The sequence below is a fragment of the Mya arenaria genome, chromosome 8 (genome assembly GCF_026914265.1).
Source record: "Mya arenaria isolate MELC-2E11 chromosome 8, ASM2691426v1".
In the NCBI taxonomy this organism is placed as follows: domain Eukaryota; kingdom Metazoa; phylum Mollusca; class Bivalvia; order Myida; family Myidae; genus Mya; species Mya arenaria.
In genome coordinates, this window is record NC_069129.1 from 4355455 (window position 1) to 4376202 (window position 20748).

Here is a 20748-nt window from a genome sequence, read left to right on the forward strand (position 1 = left end):
TAATTGCATTTGCTTTTTAGCAAATTAAGTAAATTTGTAAGTACACGAGCCTTTTTGTAAACGAGTAACGGGGTCACATTTTTTTATCGCCTTTTTCCGGTCAAAATATCATTTATACCAATTTCACCCGGCTGATGATGGAACAATTATCACAAACTAATTCTTCATGTTACACGTCTTGTAATAATGTAGAACCCAGAATAATTGAAAACAAAAATCATTCATCTGATCGCTGTATTCCGTTTTTAATTAGAACGGATACTGAGGCTGTATCACGTATGGCAGTAAGAATCAACACATAGTCACTTTACTTATTATACTGGAAATTTGCCTTCCTTTAAATTGTGACTTCATGGTAAGACGACGTCATAAATGTTCATGAGATTATTTAAACTAATAACATCAAAGCAAATACAATGCAGTACTTCAATTAAAATTTGGTTGTTGCACTTAATATTTAACGTTGAAGACATTATCTTTCAGCGACGTTCACATATTGGCATGTATATTGCAAGTGCAACACATCACATGTACACTATAATATTAGCCCGTTAGTTGCGACGGACATTATCTTGAAAACGATCTGATTATATCTATGACGTCCCATTATTTGATGTGATGACGTAAAATTTATTTGAATTCATCATCGCAAATAATGAATATAAAAAAGGGTCTTACCTGCAACTTACTCTAAACAAGTTTTTGATTATATCTTTATTGTATGCACATATAGTGATAATACTCCCTGTTTTCAGTTTAAAAATCAGCAGAAGCTCTTTAAGTATATAGAAGTGTTTGGTGATATGCATACATGTTTTGTCACAGTAGCCCCTGTCAGGTCTGGCGAATGCCGGGCGACAAAATAAATTATTTAAACGCTTACGAACTAACATTTAACGGCTTTGTATACTTTACCTACTGTTTGAAACATTCATTAAAATCAAGAGTAGTCATATTTGTCTGGTTCATCAATATTTCGCCTTTTTCTTGTTAGCATTTGAATTTATTTTGGACTCCAGTTGGCCTTTAAAATAATTCTGACGTGCTCCATCAAATGTAGGTTAAGACGGAAAAAAATATATCAATTAGTAAAAACAGTACACATCATGTAAGAAAATATGTTTCTGTACTTATCTAAACACCACTTATACTCGTGTTTGTGTCTAAAATGCGTGTTATTATGTCAATATTCTAGCGTTATACCAATGCATCTAGAAATATAAACTGCATACCCATAAGTCATTTCTAAACAAGTAAGCTGATGTCATATTCACACTCGTTGCAATTACTTTTACTGTTAATTTTTCATTTGTAAAGAATTCGAAAATATCACAATTTCTGATGCTGTTTATTTTCAATCTTTTCAGGAGTTATGATTGAGTCTCAAACAAAAATTGACGCTGATGCAAATTCTCCCTAGGAATCGCAAGTGTTATAAACTGGCTAGGGCGTGAATGGATGTCATTTGAAGGCATGGTGCGATGGATCAAACGTGTTATTATATGATGTTTTATATTCGATCGTCGCTTTTCTGAGATACACAAATGCCAAATTAATGGAATACTGGCAGCGATTCAAAGCATTTCGTGTGAAATAAAACTGGCAAACTTTATCAAATTTGGTTTAAATTCGTTATTTATCAATTGTTGGATGAACACAGATAGGATAACTTTTATCGCAATACAACAACAATGAAGGATAGAATTCTAAAGTAGCTTATTATCCGCCACATGCGTAAATTTAATTCAAAACGACTTATCCCGCCCTTGCAACGTCTTTATATTCGCTGTTTATCATCTTTGCAAACCAGCATTCTGATAATATATGTTTATAATTTATCATTTTAGCTGTTGTGATTGTCTTCTGTGTCTTTTTGTTAAACGGTTTGAATATACATTCATAACATTCGGTGCTGCAAGTCACGGCTTCTAATTTCAAAACATAAGTTAAATTATTTTAATTAACAGTAAACAAGTATTAAAGCTGCACAGATTTACAGTTTTGACAACTTTTTTATATATTTTGTTTGTCTTAGAATGAGCCAAGTTTGCGTATTTATCTGCAAAACAATCATATAAGACTGCTGACAAGATCAGATTGCAGATTTTCATAGTTCCGTTCGAAAATTAATGTTTATTGCTAAAAGCGTTACTAACGGTTTAAGACAAATGCATAAAAAAACATTTTTTAAACTGAAATATGAAAATCTGCGATCTGATTATTTGGCAGCGGTCTTATATCACTGGTTCTATGAAATTTCGCATAGATTGGCTCGTTCCAAGGTACAGTGATATAGAATTAACATGTAGGCGTTGTTTTTGTTGTGTTGTGTGGCCACAATGTGTGCACAATGACTTAGTTAATTCATGGCCTCGACAGTGTTAGCCAAATGCACTCATTGGAAAGAGTGATTGAAATACCAGACGCATTCTGGACTGGCACATGTAAAGATCGTTCTTGTGTTGAGAGTGATTCATGGTGTTTCAACAATTGCTCGATTGCCTAATATCTCGTTGCAGGACTTCAGACAAATGGAAGTGTGTCGTAACAACGACCTACTCAATCGTTTCCATGCCTAACCTTGCAATTAAGACGCCATATCCACGAAGTAACTAAGTCGTTTGAAGAAAAAGTAAGTCGTGGGAAAGAGAAATTTAATCGAGACAACGACACTAATTTATAGGACCGAGTCATTTAGTCGTTACCAAGATATAGAAAGTTTATTCAAGGAAATATAAAACTAAATTTATATTTGAAAAAGGCCAACATGGCCCGTGATCAAATTTATAGAATACAATGGCTTATTTCAAATATATATTGCGAACAAGTAAACAACAAAGAAAGTATAAGTGTATCAATAGCAACTGTATCTATAGAGTTTGATATACATAACATAAATAATAAATACATGAATTAAACTATAAACTAGTATATTTGTAATATATTATTAATAACAGTATCTATAGAATTTGATAAACATATCATAACAGACACCTGACGGATGTACAATATTCATGCACTGGAATAGCTCAACGAAGTAAATATCATAAACTTCTTGCAAAATAACTCAAATAGTATATAGTTATTCCACATATCACCTCTATGCAATAAAAAATACCTGTTTGTACATTTTGCATTGAAATACTCAAGAAGTGTGCGGAGAGGTTTTTTTTTAAATAAATTGATATTTGTGTAAAGTATTGTGTAGTAACGCCATCAAGTACTCTTCGTATTTTTCCTTTATAAATGCGTCCAAGGTACAACGCCCAAGTTTGAATATTAGGATTAAAAATGGTACAACAGCACTAGATAAATATCAGGACTTTAAATGCTATAATATTTTTGACATGTACGCTATTTTTCCTTCACCCAAAAGGTAGTAATTGCAGTGTAAAATAAAAAGGTTCTTCTGTTAATTCAGGATTTAACACCACATGTTTGCAGCATATTACAGCGATATCATACCCATTTCTTTACTGGATTATATGTACTGAACAGCTAGTAGGCTCTCTCTGAAGACACCGACCATTTCCTTTTCAAACATGAGGGAGGACATTGTCGTTCGTGGGTTATTGTCTTGACACCTGGTATCAAAACTTTAGCTTCTGTCTATTACAGGTTCAAAACACATTCAAAGCTTTTTTATTTCAGTCTGTTTATGCTATACTTCATCATGATGTGGATGAAAATATTTGACAATTTTCTGGATGACAAAGATAAGGTATGTGTACGCACAATTCCTTTCCGAACTATCAGGTAGGTCATGAGGAGAGAGAGAGAGAGAGAGAGAGAGAGAGAGAGAGAGAGAGAGAGAGAGAGAGAGAGCGAGAGAGAGAGAGAGCAATTATATTTATAATTTCAGTAGTCTTTATACCTTATTCGCATGTATTGCCCCACCCAAGGCTTTACCTAGTTTAGTTCCGCTTTTATGAGTGTCCCGTACGCCTGATTTTAAAATGAATATTATTTATTTCGGTAGGAATAATCTCGTTTTTTTTCCCGTTTAAATATGCGTTCACAATTGGACGTTTGCATTCCGGTTACTTGAACCGTAAAATGACTTGACCAAATGTTTTTTTTTCATGAACTAGTTAAAATTCAGTTAAATCTTTTCTTTGAAGATATCTGATTAATACTAAGCGTTCGACTTAACAATTCCTCCTACGCTTTTTTTGCGCAAGGGACTATTTTCTGTCTTTGCCGGATTGATTGGTATACATTTTGCTAGCATCAATATAAAATAAAGTTGAATGAGAACGGTCAACACACATTGGATAAAAAAATTTGTTATTTTTCAATGTTCATTTTCCTAAATCGGATTGATCTTGCTCGACTAATGTTAACATTATGTTTTATTTTTAGAAAAACCTCGTTAACAGTTAAGTGACTGGTAATTGAATCTTATTAAGACCGTATTTTGTGCAATGTACTTTTATCAGATCCTCCATCCCGCGGAAACATTAAGGACAATACCTCTCACAACGTCATTATTGGAGATTGGTATGTTTAATCCACAGTTACACAAATAGCTTGATTACTTGTCAAACTTTAACTACTGTGCTAGTTCATGTAGTTTCCATTGTTTAATTTTACTTCATCCTGTCAAAGCTAATACGTTCAATGCATAAATGGGGAAAAATATGCTATTTTGCAAAAAAAATACTATAATGAAAATACGTGTATACCGCTATAATGTTTACTGTAACGATGCCCCTTGGTTAAGGACATTTCTAATGTATCATGTTATTGTATTACAAATACACATGTACTATACTCCTAGTATTACAATCAACATTTGATTTATATTTTAAATATACATATAGGTAGCATATATAAAACTACAAGCCTTTGATATTTGTCATGGAATTTTGATAGGCGGTCAACCACTAACTTCAGTGACGGCTTAAAAACTATGAATCATCCATGACCGATCTGGGATCGACGCTTATTGATTAATATATCTCATGGTCATTCCGGCTAGTGTTGTGCCGATGATCGATTATAACCGACAATTCATCAGAAAGGCCTACGTCGGCGACAATCGATAGTAAAATTTGAACAATTGATTATAGAAAAAGGGACGTATCCGCTACCGACTAATATACTTTTTCTGGTTAATTTTTGTAAATGTTGTAATGTTAAGATGTTAATATGTTAAGTTATCTAGTCATATTCTTATCAAGTCACAACAGTACCTAATTACAAATCTAGCTAATTTAACTGCCAATGGATTGGTACTCAACTTCGCATGCTTGTGGTTTAAAAGTGACTTTTAAAACATGTAGCCGTTTACTTTTTTACCATGTAAGAATGTAGAATTCGCAGTTTTCTGACAGAAAATGTTCTTGTAAAACATATAGAATATTTAACTGCTTTTTGTACTTGTTACTAGCGGTTTATTAAAAAGAAATTGATATTATGTGTGTGTGTTTATTTTACACATGTATACGATACTAAATGTAAGACAAAAATTAGGGTATGTGGTTTTATGCTCTGTAATAATAACTTGTAAACACTAAAAGATTGTCGTGTACTGAATAAATAATGTAATTTATACAAATAAATGTAAAAACAATATTGTAAGGGATCATTGGTGCTAAAAACTGGTGCATGTATTGTATCTCTTTGCCTTAATATGATGACCAAATACCTTAAAATATAATTAAATCGATTACTAATCAATCATTGATCGGTTTCATAAACCGATTATCGATAGTATTTTTTCTGTCCGATTCCCAACACTAATTCCGGCCAAATTCGGTCTTGCAAACTGAGCTATACGCGACCTTGTGATCATCCATTTCGTCATTGGCTAGACACTTCTGAATTTGTCAATGTCAAAAGTGAATAATTAAAGGCAAATGTTTTTAACCATCCGTTTTGCTCTTCTTGTTGTAGATAAATCAATTTAAATGTAAACAGCGCTCTAAAATGTATAATTAACACCATTAAGATAAACCTAAATAGAACCTAAGTTTGTTTCACTTTTTAACTAGCGATGCCTAATCTGTATCGGACACTAATATGCGATACGTTTTTACAGCGTCCTCCGAATCTTTGTGGAACCAAAGTCATTACAAATACCGACAACAATAATTACGGAACATGTATAAGAGTGCGTAGATGAACAAACTTGTCATTCAAGTGTTTATACCAAACCTTAGGTAAGATTTTCTTAAAAATATCTGCCACACATGTTGCCAAGATTGTTTCTGCAAGTTAAGAATCACTTTAAAAATCTATATCATTTATGTTCTCAACCAACGTTTAATAATGTTGCAGTTTGTCATATATATTTTGAATAGATTTTCACTAAGCAACGTTTTCTTTGACAATCGTGCACTCGGTAACAGAGTGTTATAGTGCTGATTTGATTTGCCTGATTGAGAAACCTTTTGTTGAATCTTTCTAGATGGAAAGGCATTCTGGTGGGCTTCACCAATTACATGTTAAATGTAACTTAACTCCCAATACTCCGGCTACGTTGGCCTTCAATGTATGAGATGAAACTATTTTGCAGCCATTCAATGACAAAACTATATCACTTAACATTTACGCAACGAATCACGAAATGATTTTCTAAAATTAACACTGCTTAAAAAGCCAGTCGATTGTACTGTGTTTAGATCCCTTGAAAGAACATCAAAAGACTAACGTCCAATCGACTCACCTAAATTAAAAGAAAAGAAATAATTAAAAATGGTATAAAATGAAGCATAACCAAAACATCTCATTTAGTCTTTTATATCAATGATACGATCTGTACATATTATCATATAGTTTTGCGCTTGAAACTATTAGTGTATAAACATGTACAAGTGCATACACCTCTCTATGTTAAATGCTTGATAAAAATGTATAGCAGTTAAGTAATTACCCATAAAAAGAGAAAGAAGTGTAGTAAACCTTCTTTTGTTAAGACGGAAATCACTTAAATAGCATAATCTAACAAACTCAGATATAATTTTATGGATTAAGATCATTCACAGGAAGATGTAAACTTCCGCATTGAAACAAATATTCACATTTAATCAGAATACAATTTCAAATATATCATGCAGTTAAATTCATTGTTTTGTGCATTGTTTTGATAAACCTCCAACTATATAAGCTCAACACTCATCAACCATCTTACAACTACGCATTTATAAGCACTCCCTGGTTTTATTTACCCAATTAACAATCCTTTTGTAGGAAAACCGACAATGAAGGGAACTCATTTGTCAAGTTTATTTGTTAGACATTGAATGGGTTCCTTCAGAACGGCAAAACAAATAATGTTTATTAAAAAATAATGTTTTATTTCGAGATAATTCAACCTTTTAATTAGCAACTACAATAATAACGTTTTAACGCGGTGTGTTTATATAGTGGCTTCCAAATATGTGTGCAATCAAGATCATTGCAAATGCAAAGAGAATGAATTACAAAAAAAATACTGAGTAAGTTTTGTTATTGAAGTGTAGGCAAAGACACCAGCTTTGATTAGTTCTTCTGATTGGTTGATCTAATATAAAAAATAAACAGGACTGCTTTGATTCTTTGTAAGAACGACTTCCAACCAAACAGCAAATATTATTTGAACGATAAATGAGGAATTTGTAAATAGGTCGATGGTTATGAAAATCCATTTACTATGTCAAACATCTACTGCTTTGATACGAATCCGATTTTGTACCATACGCTAGTTCAATGCCTTTGTTTTTGGAGTGTCCATAAACAAATATTGCAAAAACTGCATATGATGTAAAATTACCTTAAACGAATGTTTACATAACTTAGGCATCAACAAGTTCCAATCAACGCTGTTTGGGTAGTTATGAATATGATATTATATATGATAATATATATATAACGTCACGCTGATTAATTTCAATCAATTCACAAAAAGGATCGAGTACATAATTGGGTACAAGGTATTTGAAATGAGGCATAATGGTCACCTTAGTTTAGGTATCAAGCCATCATATGTTTTAATCATTACTTTTGTGACGACAATTCTTTTTTCGGACTTATATGTCTACGGATGCCTTTCAATCTCGAGCTGTTAACGCCCTTCGTAGAAGTATTATATCCATATAATTATGTTACTTTAAAACGGATTATATTAATACTAGGTACTTAACAATACCGTTTGATAATCATAATGTGCGTCAGCAATGGTGTATTATTTGTAACTTGATTACATAGGCAGATTTGTTGGTTTTTAATCACTCGCGACTATCACGTGGTCTCTTAAGGGCATTGGACGAACAGAATTATAACAAAATGTGCTGCTTCGATTACAAAATAAGGGGTTGTCACTGGTCATTACTAATCTGCAGAATAGGCACAGGGTACCAACTTATTTGTCAATATAACTCGATGCTATTCGTCTAGGACTGAACCTCAATACAGATATTAGTTACTTCCGTAGATTGTCTAAACAAGGTTTATATTCATTATCTTTAGCTCAATCACCATATACTGCAATAATTTCTAAGTGGTTCTAATTAAGTGGTTTTGATTGCGCAGTTATACTCCTTACTATAACAGAAACGGCAATTATTAACAGGTGATGTTTTATTTTACTTCGAAGGTGATAGGTATATATGTGGTACAAAATGCCTATAACATTTTCGTATACATCAACGTAGCATTTAGATAATTAATGATAATGAGAATAAACAAAACACAGAAATATTTATGTCTGATTGATCGACTTGTTTTCATATAGTGTATATCGTTACTTTAATATCAAAGAAACATATACCAACTTTGATAAAAGGAAATATGATATTTAAATGATTACCGAACATCGCACTGCAATTTTTATGGATATCTCTTTTCTGGAAAATAAAGAGGAGATTGCATCTTTTCTTAAACAAAAAGAAGCAATTGTCAATAAAAATGTTAATAAGTCGATCAAATTAAGCATACGATCTTAAAATGTAAATGGATTTTGATTATATAACTTGTTACCGAACACGATATTATTGAAATAATAACATTGACATTGACTATTGAGAACCTTATACATTTCTAGCACATGTTGCTGTTTGCAAACAATCAACCATTCAACAAATAAGAAGATAAGATAAAATTCATCTAAATTCAAATGTTACCACATCTTTCACATATCACATATCTTTAGCGGTTTCCAACAGTGATTATAATGCATGTAAGAACACAGTACTCTGAAAGGCAAATGCTGTTTACAATAACGGAATACTATGAACGTACAAAACGTAAAAATATGAAGCATAATGCATATACATTTATATATTGAACTAAAGCCATGCACACATCGTAAATATTTGTTCCAAGCATCTATAGTTCGTGTCGAAGCGACCGAGCAGGCATTCTCACACCGCATACAGCTCTTATTTGACAAAATGATATATTTCGATATATGGGATCCATCTTTGTTCAGCAGTAAAACAATTATTGCAATAATAATTATAAATTATGAAAATAACAAACTTACAGCGATAATCATTTCCGAAACGAGCGGTATTATACTTCAAGTTATAACAAAATGTGACGTCACAAATCACGTGGTATGTTCACACTGAACATCACACTTTTAGAATGATGAATTTTTAATATTTATTTAGAAAAAATCATCAACCCACTACCTATACAAACTAAATCGCACCGGCTTACCCATGCGGTCACGTTATGAATTTCGCTATTGTCATTGACTTAAAAAAAAAAAAAAAAAAATAAACTCAAGGAAAAGAAATTAACCATTAGTTAAACCATTCTACAGAGTTAAAACGCATCGGGACAAACACCAAACTCAAAATTCAATGCTTTAAGATGGGAAACATAAATTAAAATTTCTCAAATGATAAATGCTCTTGTAAATGCCTTGAGTTTTTCAACCTGTTGTGAACCTCATGTTTTCCATAAACGTTAATTAATAGCTTAAACAGTAAACATTCAGTCTCATCAAAGTCACCTTCAAAATGAAAGCGGTTATCTATTAAGAACAAAATGTTTAAAGAAATAAGTTTTGACAAAACAAATGGATTCGGAAAATCGTTATTCATGTTGATATTTAAAAGCATTTGATTCAATAAAAAACGCTTTAATAAAAAGGTTGTTTCAGTGTAGGACCGTAATATTTTACCGAATGAGTAAATTGGTGTTCATGAGACGACATTTATAACAATGTTACAATGAAACAAATAACTGTTTTTTAGTATATGTTTATATACATAAAAAGGTTTAAACAGATCAGTTAATTGAAGTCGTTCAAATAGCAAAAAGGTTCGAATATATCGTCAGAAATTTTATAATTTTAACCTTTTTTGACATTTTGGTTGGCTCGCTCTTACGACAAAATCAAAAGTCATTGCGCATTTCATACTGTATGCATCAAAGCTGTTGGTGCATTCCAGTACACGTTCTTGTTAAATCCTTAAAGCATCCCTATAACGTATGCGTCAAAATTGTACGAATAGCGTATATATATATATAAATGATTACATTTGCCTTTTAGCAAATTAAGGAAATTTGTTAAAGAACGAGCCTTTGTCGACTTTTATTTAGACATGGAAGGTCGGACTAAAATTGTATTATATGATTTCGGGGTCACATTATTTTTATCGCATACCTTTTTCTGTTAAAAAAAAATCAATCTTTCCTGTTTCAGCTGGCTTTTGATGAACCGATTACCACCGATTGCAACAATGAAGAACCTAGAATAGTTAAAAACAAAGTCATTCATCCGATCGCTTTATTCCGTTTATAAGTAGAATAGATACTCTGGCTGTATCAAGTATGGCAATAAGAATCAACACATAATCTCTATACTTACTATACTGGAAATCTACATTCCATTAAACAGTGACGTCATGGTAAGACGACGTCATAAAATGTTAATGACGTCATTTAAACTAATAATATAAGAGCAAATACAATGCAGAATTTTAATTTTTAAATGGGATGCCGCACTAAGCTTAACAGTTTCAACTTTGAAGATATTATTTTCTCATCGACTTTCACACGTTGGCATCGATATTGCACATGCACACAAACCATTAATCATTCTCAATTGTTGTGCAACATATCACATGAACACTATGCTATTATCCAGTATTTCGCTACGGCCGTAATCATGAATAAGATTTGATTATATATATGACGTCCCACTATTTGATGTGATGATAGATTTGAATTCAAACTTGTAAATAAAGAATTTAAAATATGGTCTAACCTGTAACTTTCTCATAACAAGTAAATGATTTAATCTTTATTGTATGCAAAGATAGTTGTAATACTCCCTGTTTTCAGTTTGAACATCAGTAAACGCTTTTTAAGTATATACTTATTGTGTTCGTTGATACGCATAAATGTTTTGTCAAAGTAAACCCTGTCATGCCTGGAGAATGCCGAACGACCGAATCAGTTATATGATTATTTACGAACAAACTTTATACGGCTTAATATACTTAACCTACTGGCCCAGGTTTTGCTTGAAACAGCCACAAAAATCAAGAGTAGTTATTATGGTCTGATTTAACAATAGTTCATTTCTCTCTTGTTAGCATTTGCATTTATATTGGCCTCCAGTTGGCCTATAAAGTCATACTGATGTGCTCCGTCCATTATAGGTTAAGAAGAAAATAATATATCAATTAGTAAAAACAGAACACATATTGAAAGAAAATATGAGTCTCTACTCTACAAACCACTTATATTTGTTTCTATAAATGTTACGGCATTAAATAAATGCCCATATACAAACCTATCCTGTCGTTTGTTGATTACTTAGTAGCTGGGGATATGAGAGTCATAGCCAAGCCTGGTATAATACATAAATAACATTTATGGTACATAAAAGTATTTATGTAGCTTTCAAGGCCATTTCCTTATTGGTTTGGCAAGTTTACGGTTTCGTGGTACCGACAAGCGTTAATGTGCGTTGAGGTTTCACTGCCAGACTTATTTCGCCTTGATTAATAACCAATCACCTTGTAGGTTGGATACCACGTGAGTTTAACAAACCAATGAAATCTTTATCGCCATTATCCTTTGTCTTCAGCAAACAAGCTTTGCGTGAAACGCTAAAAATCAATAACCACGTGCTCCACGTCCTCCTCCACACCAACTATACAATACATTGTGTCTAGTCAAACTTGGATCAACTATATTAACTTTTGTATTAACCATTTGATCTCTCTGTCAACTTTGTATGTTTTGTTTTCATTTAACATGAATTGTGTTAAAGAACTGTGTCCAATACTCCACACCCATTTCGGCATTTCTAGCCACTTTTGTATATTAAGGGTGTTATTTAAAATGTTAGTATGTTTGTATTCATTAATGTGTTATTACTGCCAATTTTGCTGATTTCTGTACTATTTTTATATTAGTGGCGATTTTGGCCGCCAGATAAGTCATCAACATTTACATTGTTTATACAAATGGGCCCCGTTTTACTAACAGTTCGTAAGTTGTGCGTAAGTTTTTACGTACATTTTCAACTTACGTAAATAATACGAATTGCGTACGTGCGTTTTACTAAAATTTCGTAAGTGTAAATATTTGCGTAGGAATAAATAATGCGTAACTCTCCGATTGGAGGTAGAAATCTCTCTTGGCGCGCACCTGTCAAAAAGATAAACAATTGCGACGCAGCAAAAGTTTAAAAGGAAAGAGAATTGGTCCAGAGCAGAGCATGAAATGCTGAGGTATTCATTCCTTGATGAAAGCCATGCCATTGAAAGCAAGTCCAACCATTACTCATGTCGATGAAGAAAAATCGTGGAAGAGGAATGAAAAGAGGTGGGGTATTTTTTTTTAAATATTGTTTTGGAACTTTGACTATGACGGATGACGACAATCAGCTACTATGTTACAGTTTTATACTGATTGTTTATATAAGTATAGTTGTTTCATTCAAATATTGTAACGATTTGTTTCACAAAGGTATCCATATATGTTAATTTGTAAGTTACACATGTATTTGTATAGCTAAAGAACTTCAGCGAACACGTTATATATTACCTTTGTTTTTAACATCAAAAAAATAAATATCAACATTAAAGTTATGGAAGCCAGAACTAGTATTTGTAGTGTCAGCCGTCGGGCACACACTCTTTCTTTCACAATTTATTGTTAGTATGTTTTGATCATAGCACCCGCCCCTGATATCCTCTAAGCAGCTTTAGTAATAAAATTTAAAGAAAAAAATATTTGACTTTCAGACTGAATGCCAAGGGTGTCTGCATTAGAACTCTTGATGAGTTTAATAAGAAATTAACCAACATCAAGATGGACGTGAAGAGGAGGCGTCAGATGGCAGCGCTGACAGGTGGTGTGACTCTGTATCTGTTCTGATACATAGAAGGGCCACTTCTGGCATATATCTACGGGGTGACTCCTCCAAAGTTCAATGAGCAGGAGGAGAAGGTAAATTATTACTTATTTGCAATTTATCTTTCATCTTTAATTATTTCAGGAATCTTACAATTAAAGTTAAAATCACGTTAACATTATTGTTTTGTTAATACATATTTAAAGCTATGCTCTCACAGATTGAGCGTTTTGACAACTTTTTTTATTTTATTGTATTGAAACGAGCCAATTTTTGCGAAAATCAGTTATATAAGACAGCTGACAAAATATTAGATCTCAGATTTTAATAAATAAGTTTCAAAATTGATGTTTTATGCATTTTTCATTAACTGTTACTAACGGTCTAAGCCATAAAATATTAATTTTCGGAAAAATGAAAATCTACGATCTGATTTTTTTGTCAGCAATCTTCTATCATTGGTTTACATATATCTATGCAAAACATTGCCCTTTCCAAGACAAAAAATAAAAAAAAGTTGCAAAAATGGTAAATCTGTGAGAGTGCAGCTTTAAAATTCCATTACAAGATGCTCTTTTGGAAATTTGATAAAATTGTTTTACAGATGATTCAGCTGATTGGTGATTAAGCCATAGTTTTTTTTCTGGGGTTGACACCTTTGCTTAAAATAGTAAGATTTCTTACCTGCCTCAAATGAATATCATGGATGTATCTGTCAATATTTTTTTAATAAAGGTATTATTAAATTTGAATAAAAATGAGTATATAATGATGTCATTCTAAAAGAATTGGTGATTCTCAAGTCATTTATATGTATCTTTTTTATTTTAAATAACACTAATGTATTTATATGTGTATATGTTTTACTGCAGAAACAAGTCCATCATCTTTGGTGCTGCACCAAACTGCCAAAACAGCTACATGTTCATCGTTTGCAGTTATGTCAATTTACGTCCAACATAGTGTTTCCTGCAATGTCCCAGGGGGCTGCCATGATTCCAAAAAGGTAGAACACAAAATATGACTAAGTAAACATACAAACTTGAGACAGACTGTGTTATGGCAGTGTCTTCATGCCAAAAGAGTCATGCAATGGATACAAAAGGTTAAACAGTTACTATCAAAACCCCAAAACTGTGAAAAATATATATTAAAATGAAACTTTAAGCCACACCAAAGTGGTCACTGGAGCAAGTACTCAGATTTTTGTACATGCTATTAAGATATTCATGCATAAAATTATAGGTCAGACAGTACCTTTCTGTCTAAATATTTTTACATTTGAAATTCTTTTTTTAAAGACTAAGTAAGACTTTGAAAAAAGTACTTATATAAATGGGTGTATTTTTATATTTCAGTACAACACCAACTGCAGCAAAAGTGACAAGAGTTTCCAAGATTCCATCTACAAGCAACTTGAAAAGACTTCTTAAATGCCAGAGTGTGCTCTATGAGCAAATATTACATCAACAAAAACTGACAATCGACTGTCTCCTTTATTACAATTTATTTCATGAATGATAACTTAAATAAAATGTGACTTAGCAACTGTTTTAAATCAACAAACATTCTAACATAAACCTTTGAAGTCTTATAGTAGAATCATATACCTGGAAGTCTTTGATTATTTTATCTACTTAAAAAACTCACAATCCACTTAAATATTGCTGACACTTGAAGCTTTGTATATTTTATTCACTATTGCATTTAATAAATCTTTATTTACCTGTCAACCTATTCATATTCAAGTAATCTAATATTAAAATACATATGGAAAAGCACTTTCATTTAAAGTGACATCTATCAAACATTGTAATCACAAAAAAGGGGCTCATAATCATACATTTTATGATATGGTATTTTTTTACCAATAGCTGAATGTGTAAATTGGTTATTGTTTAGAGAGATAATATGTCAATTTATTTGTTTTGTAAATGTGTTTTTAAATTGTTATTTATACTGTCAACACTATTTTAACATATTTATGATTGTCAGCCTTCATGTACTGTTTTGTTCATTGTTATAATCATCTTCTCCATAAGAAATGTCAGTGATTATCAAAATGATACAGCATCAAATTCATGTATAATCATTTTTAAAGGGACTTGTTCATGTTTTATATGGTTAGACATTGATTTTTTTATTTCCTATGAAATGTGAACAAAATGCTTGTAGCAATGATAAAACACTACAAAAGTTTAAATAAGCTCAGAAAATATGGCATAAAATGCTTTATTTTGCCAAAGTCAGGCTATTTAAAATTAAATCATTTTAGGCTTAGATTTACTATTAAAATGTTGTTCATATGATTATAGCAGTTGCTTTTTGGTCTTTCTTCATAAAAGTTGGTAAAATAATTCAATTTCAACAATTTGAAAATAAATAATCTATTAACAGTCCCTTTCTGATAATGATTGCTACTATTGTGTTGTTGTTTTTCAAGTTAAACTTGATGTAAAATGTCAATTTTAAATTCACACAAATAAAGTTTTCACTTATTTCACAGATAGATATGTTTTACCTTTGTCTTTTCACTTTGTTGAAATAATAATAATGATACGTCTATGGAATTCAAATATTAGCACAAACACTTCCATGTTATTGAGATATTGAGATGCACACTTTCTATTTTGTATTGAATAATTAATAAAATCCCTAGAATGACATTTTATTCCTCTTGATTGCTTTTACTTCAATACATACTGCAAAAATGGTGCCACCAACAATGCAAAACAAAACTAAGTGCAATAACTACCCTTGACAGTATTATGAGTTTTTGTTGTTTACCATTATACAGAGGAACATGACCTGCCTACAAACTATGAGATCTTGGATTCAATCCAAAACTACTTTTGTGATTTTCCACATCAACACTCAGTAATGTTGATTTGGGAAACAAGACAGTCTATAAAACAAACATATACCCTATGTCAATAAGTATTTTACTGTATATAAACATATCAAATTAATACATTCACAAGTGGGCAAGAAATCAGAACAAAAATCACATTACATAAATACCGTAAGAGAAACATCATTCAACAGATTACAAAATCAAAGTATTTTTTAAGTTAACAATGTTTAAAAAATAACCTCAAATGTCTATTCATTACAATTTAAACGGTTGAAATTGTTCAAAATAACTATAAAAGAAAAAATAACAGTTTTTAATAACCAAAAGTTCATTAAAAATGGAATGGTAAGCATTTTGACACTTGTGAAGACAAAAATAACAATAAATGTTTAAATAACAATAAATGTTTTGGATGACTAACTAACACATCCAGGGTATTTATATTGAAATCTGGCAATGAGGGCTGCTCTTGCCCTCTGGTCATTGGGGTCAACTAGCCACAAGTGTGGTGGTGCATTTCCTGGTGCAACTTGAATCTGTCCATCAAACTGCACCCCTCCATCAATGCACAATAATGTTGTGCAGCAAACTTCTCTGGGGTGATCTGCAAAAATCCTCCTGTTTTATGAAGGCATCTGATTAAAAATAAATGATTTTGTTTAAATATAGAAAAAATGTTCATTGGAAAATAACATATAACAGATGAAATGCCTTATGGCTTTCTATAATATGCTTCCAGGTGAGAAGACTTTTATCAAAGAAATATATTTTTATAGGATATTTTACTATTTGGATGTTTATAACACAATTCCACTACATTACATAAGAATTAAAACTATTGGTACAAAATTTCAAGTGAGCAGTAAAATTATAATATTCAACAGACTTGCTAACTAGCTTTCCATTATGATTAAGTTACATTGAACAGGAATGGTTTATAAAAAAACCTGTTGAACATATAAATAGCCTGCTTGACTATTCCACAAGTTTTAATGTAATTCATTGAAAGACTGTATGTCAACTTTTAACTGAAAAAGGTGATTTAATTCATTTCATGAATAAGAATGTTCCTAATTGTCTAAATTGGCTTTGCTTTTATAGGTATAAAATCTATTTAGTAAGCCTGTCATAAAGTTGAATACATTACTGAAAAAAGACAATGGAATGTGCACATTAACATTGTCATTGTTGCTCACAAAACAGTATCCACAACTTCAAAGTGGAACCCATCCAGGCTATTTATATTAACTTAAATTATTATTTTCTATAAAATATTTATGATTAACAATTACACTGCCCATGCTTAGAGCCTATTTTTTCTTGATGAGAAAGAACATAATTAGTAGGAAAATGTATATGATTTTTCAAGATCCAATATCACATATTGGATTTAATTATATATATTTCAAATGTATGTTAAAAAAAGTTTGATACATCTTTAAAATTTCATTTTCATGCAACACCAAATAAATTATTGAAATCATTAAATGATCAGCATGAAGTTTTACTTACTTGCCAAACAGATAGTATCATACACATACAGAGCTTCTGGAGACGCCATAAACAAGTCCACCCTCACTTTAGAATTCCCCTTTCGCCAACAACTGCGGTGTTATGAGGAGCTTCCGGTACAACAAAGAACAAAACAATTTAATATAATACAACACTTCTTTTTGAAACATACATATATAAAATGAAGGTAATATGTGGGTACCGGTAACATGTATATATCAAAATTTTGAACTAGACATACAGTATTGTTTGTTTCAGTTAGACATTCAATAAGCTCCACCGAGTCAGCACCAAAAGAAATGTTTCACGAGTGGCTTGCTACAAGTGTAATATTTACTTTTTTGTTGTCGCAAGATGATTTATATTGCAATCTTACACTGAAAAAACAACAAGTTTTATGCTTATCGATAGCTTACCCGATAACCACATTAAATTTTAGCCAAATGACATCATACTGCGAACTAAACTAAATGACATCGTTGCGTTTCCTTCCCGGCATTAAATGTTTGTATTAATGTATCATTGTATGCATTTTTAAAATAAAACGGTAGATTTTGAAATGAAAGGAGAATATGAGGTTGATTACAGAAGAGTTTGGAAGTAATCAAGGCAACAACGATTGTGTTGCAACAAAGTTTTTGGAAGAAAAGCGCAACAATAAGCGAAAACCCTACCTGAGTGACTCTATTTGTATCAATTACCGGTAAAATGATGTTTACCTAGATGTGCCATTGCGGCAAGAGCCAAGACTACAATATTTCCAGTACACAGCACATTTCAGTTTGTAGATTATAAGTTGCAAAAAAATGAATGTCATGCAATATCACATATTGGGATTAAATGACACCCAAAAGAAATAAAGCACAAACACTATTACAAACAACTTTTTTTTAAATCTCAGACACTCGTTTCCTTCATCCAGATAGAGAGAATATTCGGATAAAAATTTAAATTTCACATTACAGTACGTTGATAAAAACAATCCACAGTCTTTCAAAACACGTTTAAACCATGATTTAATATCTACGATGTGCTCCTCCGATGCCTTTGTTTTCAAATCAGTTGGAAAAGCAAGTTATAAGAAAGTTTGTAAAACAACAGTTTCAAGCGTTGACACATCCAAGGTGAAGGTCAGATCTGAGAAAGGGAGGCTATCATGAAAGAACTTAATGCTATAGAAACGAGCTATAGAAATGAGCTATTGAAACGCTTACTGTACCATCAGATTTTATCTCATCAAATATAAACATTTTTTACCTTTGTCATCACTGGAGTGGCATGAATTCGCATGGTTTTTGGTTTAATGTCGTCTTCAATGAGGTCGTGCAAATCAATTATTGGCTGCCTGGATAATCTGTACTTTAGTTTTACCTCACTATCGTTCAAATTATTAACAAATCTACTCTATCGCGAAAATTACGGGGTTGTCGACGTCGGGGATCTCATCCGTCGGCCATATTTACGCTTTTCATAACAAACTTACGGATGCTTTTTTTAACGTAGTTTTACGCAAAAACTTACGTGCATACGTACGTACGAACTATTTAGTAAAACGCAGTTACGCTAAAAAATTGTGCGTACGCAAAAACTTACGGAAATATTGGAGTTACGCTTACGTAAGTCCGATAGTAAAACGGGGCCATGATGTATATCATCGTTACGGCATTAAATAAAATAAATGCCCATATACAAACCTATCCTGGTCGTTTGATGATTACTTACTAGCCAAGCCTGGTATAATACATAAATGCGTGTTATTATGCTAATATTTTAGCATTATACCTTAAAATGACCAATGCATCTAGAAATATTAACTGCATACCCATGAGTCATTTCTAAACAAATAGGCTGATGTCACATACACATTTGCTTTACATTACGTTTAATATAGCCATTTCTTTGGTAAAGCATTCGAGAATATTACAGTTTGTGATGCTGTTTATTTTCAATAATTTCGGGAGTTATGATTGATAACTGAAACTAAAATTGACGCTGATGCACATTCTCCCTAGGAATCGCAAGTGTTATAAACTGGCTAGGGCGTGAATGGATGTCATTTGAAGGCATGGTGCGATGGATCAAACGTGTTATTATATGATGTTTTATATTCGATCGTCGCTTTTCTGAGATATCAAATGCCACATCAATGGAATACTGGCAGCGATTCAAAGCATTTTGTGTGAAATAAAACTGACAAATTTTATCATATTTCCTTTAAATATATTTATAAATTGTTGGATGGATACAGATATGATAACTTTTATCGCAATACAACAACAATGAAGGATTGAATTTAAAAGTATTTTATAATCCGCCACGTAAATATAATCAAAATGATTTATCCTGCCCTGGTCACGTCTTAATATTCGATGTTTATCGTCTAAACAAAGCATTTAACGACATCGATACTAGCTATAGACGCATTTGTCATCTGCAGTAAGTCATGCAAATAGTGTGATACAGCTGTGACCTTCCCCATTAACTACTGGACAACCCAGCATTTGTTTTATAGTTTAAAATGTATCATTTGAGCTGTGTTTTTTTCTTGCGTGTCTTATGTTGAACGGTATGAATTTTGCTTTTGAATCTAATGCAATTTAGCAAAAATGGCGTATTTGTGTGTGTGATACAAACATAATATACACTGGAAAATACAGTGGCGTAGAGTTTACATGCTGGCGTTGTTGTTTAAGTTTCTTTCGTGTGGCCACACGTGTGCAAACCGACTTTGTTAAGTCGCTGGCAAATGAAGCAATTGTACTTGAGAGAGATTAATGGTGTTTAAACAATTTTTCGATTGCCTAATATCTCGTTACCGGGCTTCGGACAAATGGAAGTGTGTCGCTGCCAAGAACGAGTCTCTCGTTTCCAGGCGAATCCTTGGCATTAAGATGTCATATTCACGAAGAAACTAAGTTGTTGGAAAAATAGTATGTCGTTGGAAAAGGAAAGTGAGTCGAGACCACGACACGCTAATGTATAAGAACAAGTTCTTAAGTCGTTGTCAAGAGAAAGGAAGTTTATTCAAGGAAAAATAATACACAATTTGTTTTTGAAATAGGCCAACATGACGCGT

At 32.1% G+C, this 20748-nt stretch overlaps 1 protein-coding gene and 1 long non-coding RNA gene across 2 annotated transcripts; one reads left to right on the plus strand and one right to left on the minus strand.

Moving 5' to 3' along the window:
• Positions 1–13263: 13263 nt before the first annotated feature.
• On the plus strand, positions 13264–14827 carry LOC128243018 (uncharacterized). The gene is made up of 4 exons (XM_052960483.1): positions 13264–13303; positions 13337–13401; positions 14179–14312; positions 14665–14827. Exons 1-4 carry the CDS (start codon positions 13264–13266, stop codon positions 14825–14827), a joined length of 402 nt encoding a protein of 133 aa, XP_052816443.1.
• A 1460-nt stretch (positions 14828–16287) lies between these two features.
• Positions 16288–18996, minus strand: LOC128245142 (uncharacterized). Its single transcript, XR_008263066.1, has 3 exons — positions 18930–18996; positions 17673–17782; positions 16288–16795 (listed from the first exon to the last, which is right to left on the minus strand). It is a non-coding gene; the product is annotated as an uncharacterized LOC128245142 (long non-coding RNA).
• Positions 18997–20748: the final 1752 nt, after the last annotated feature.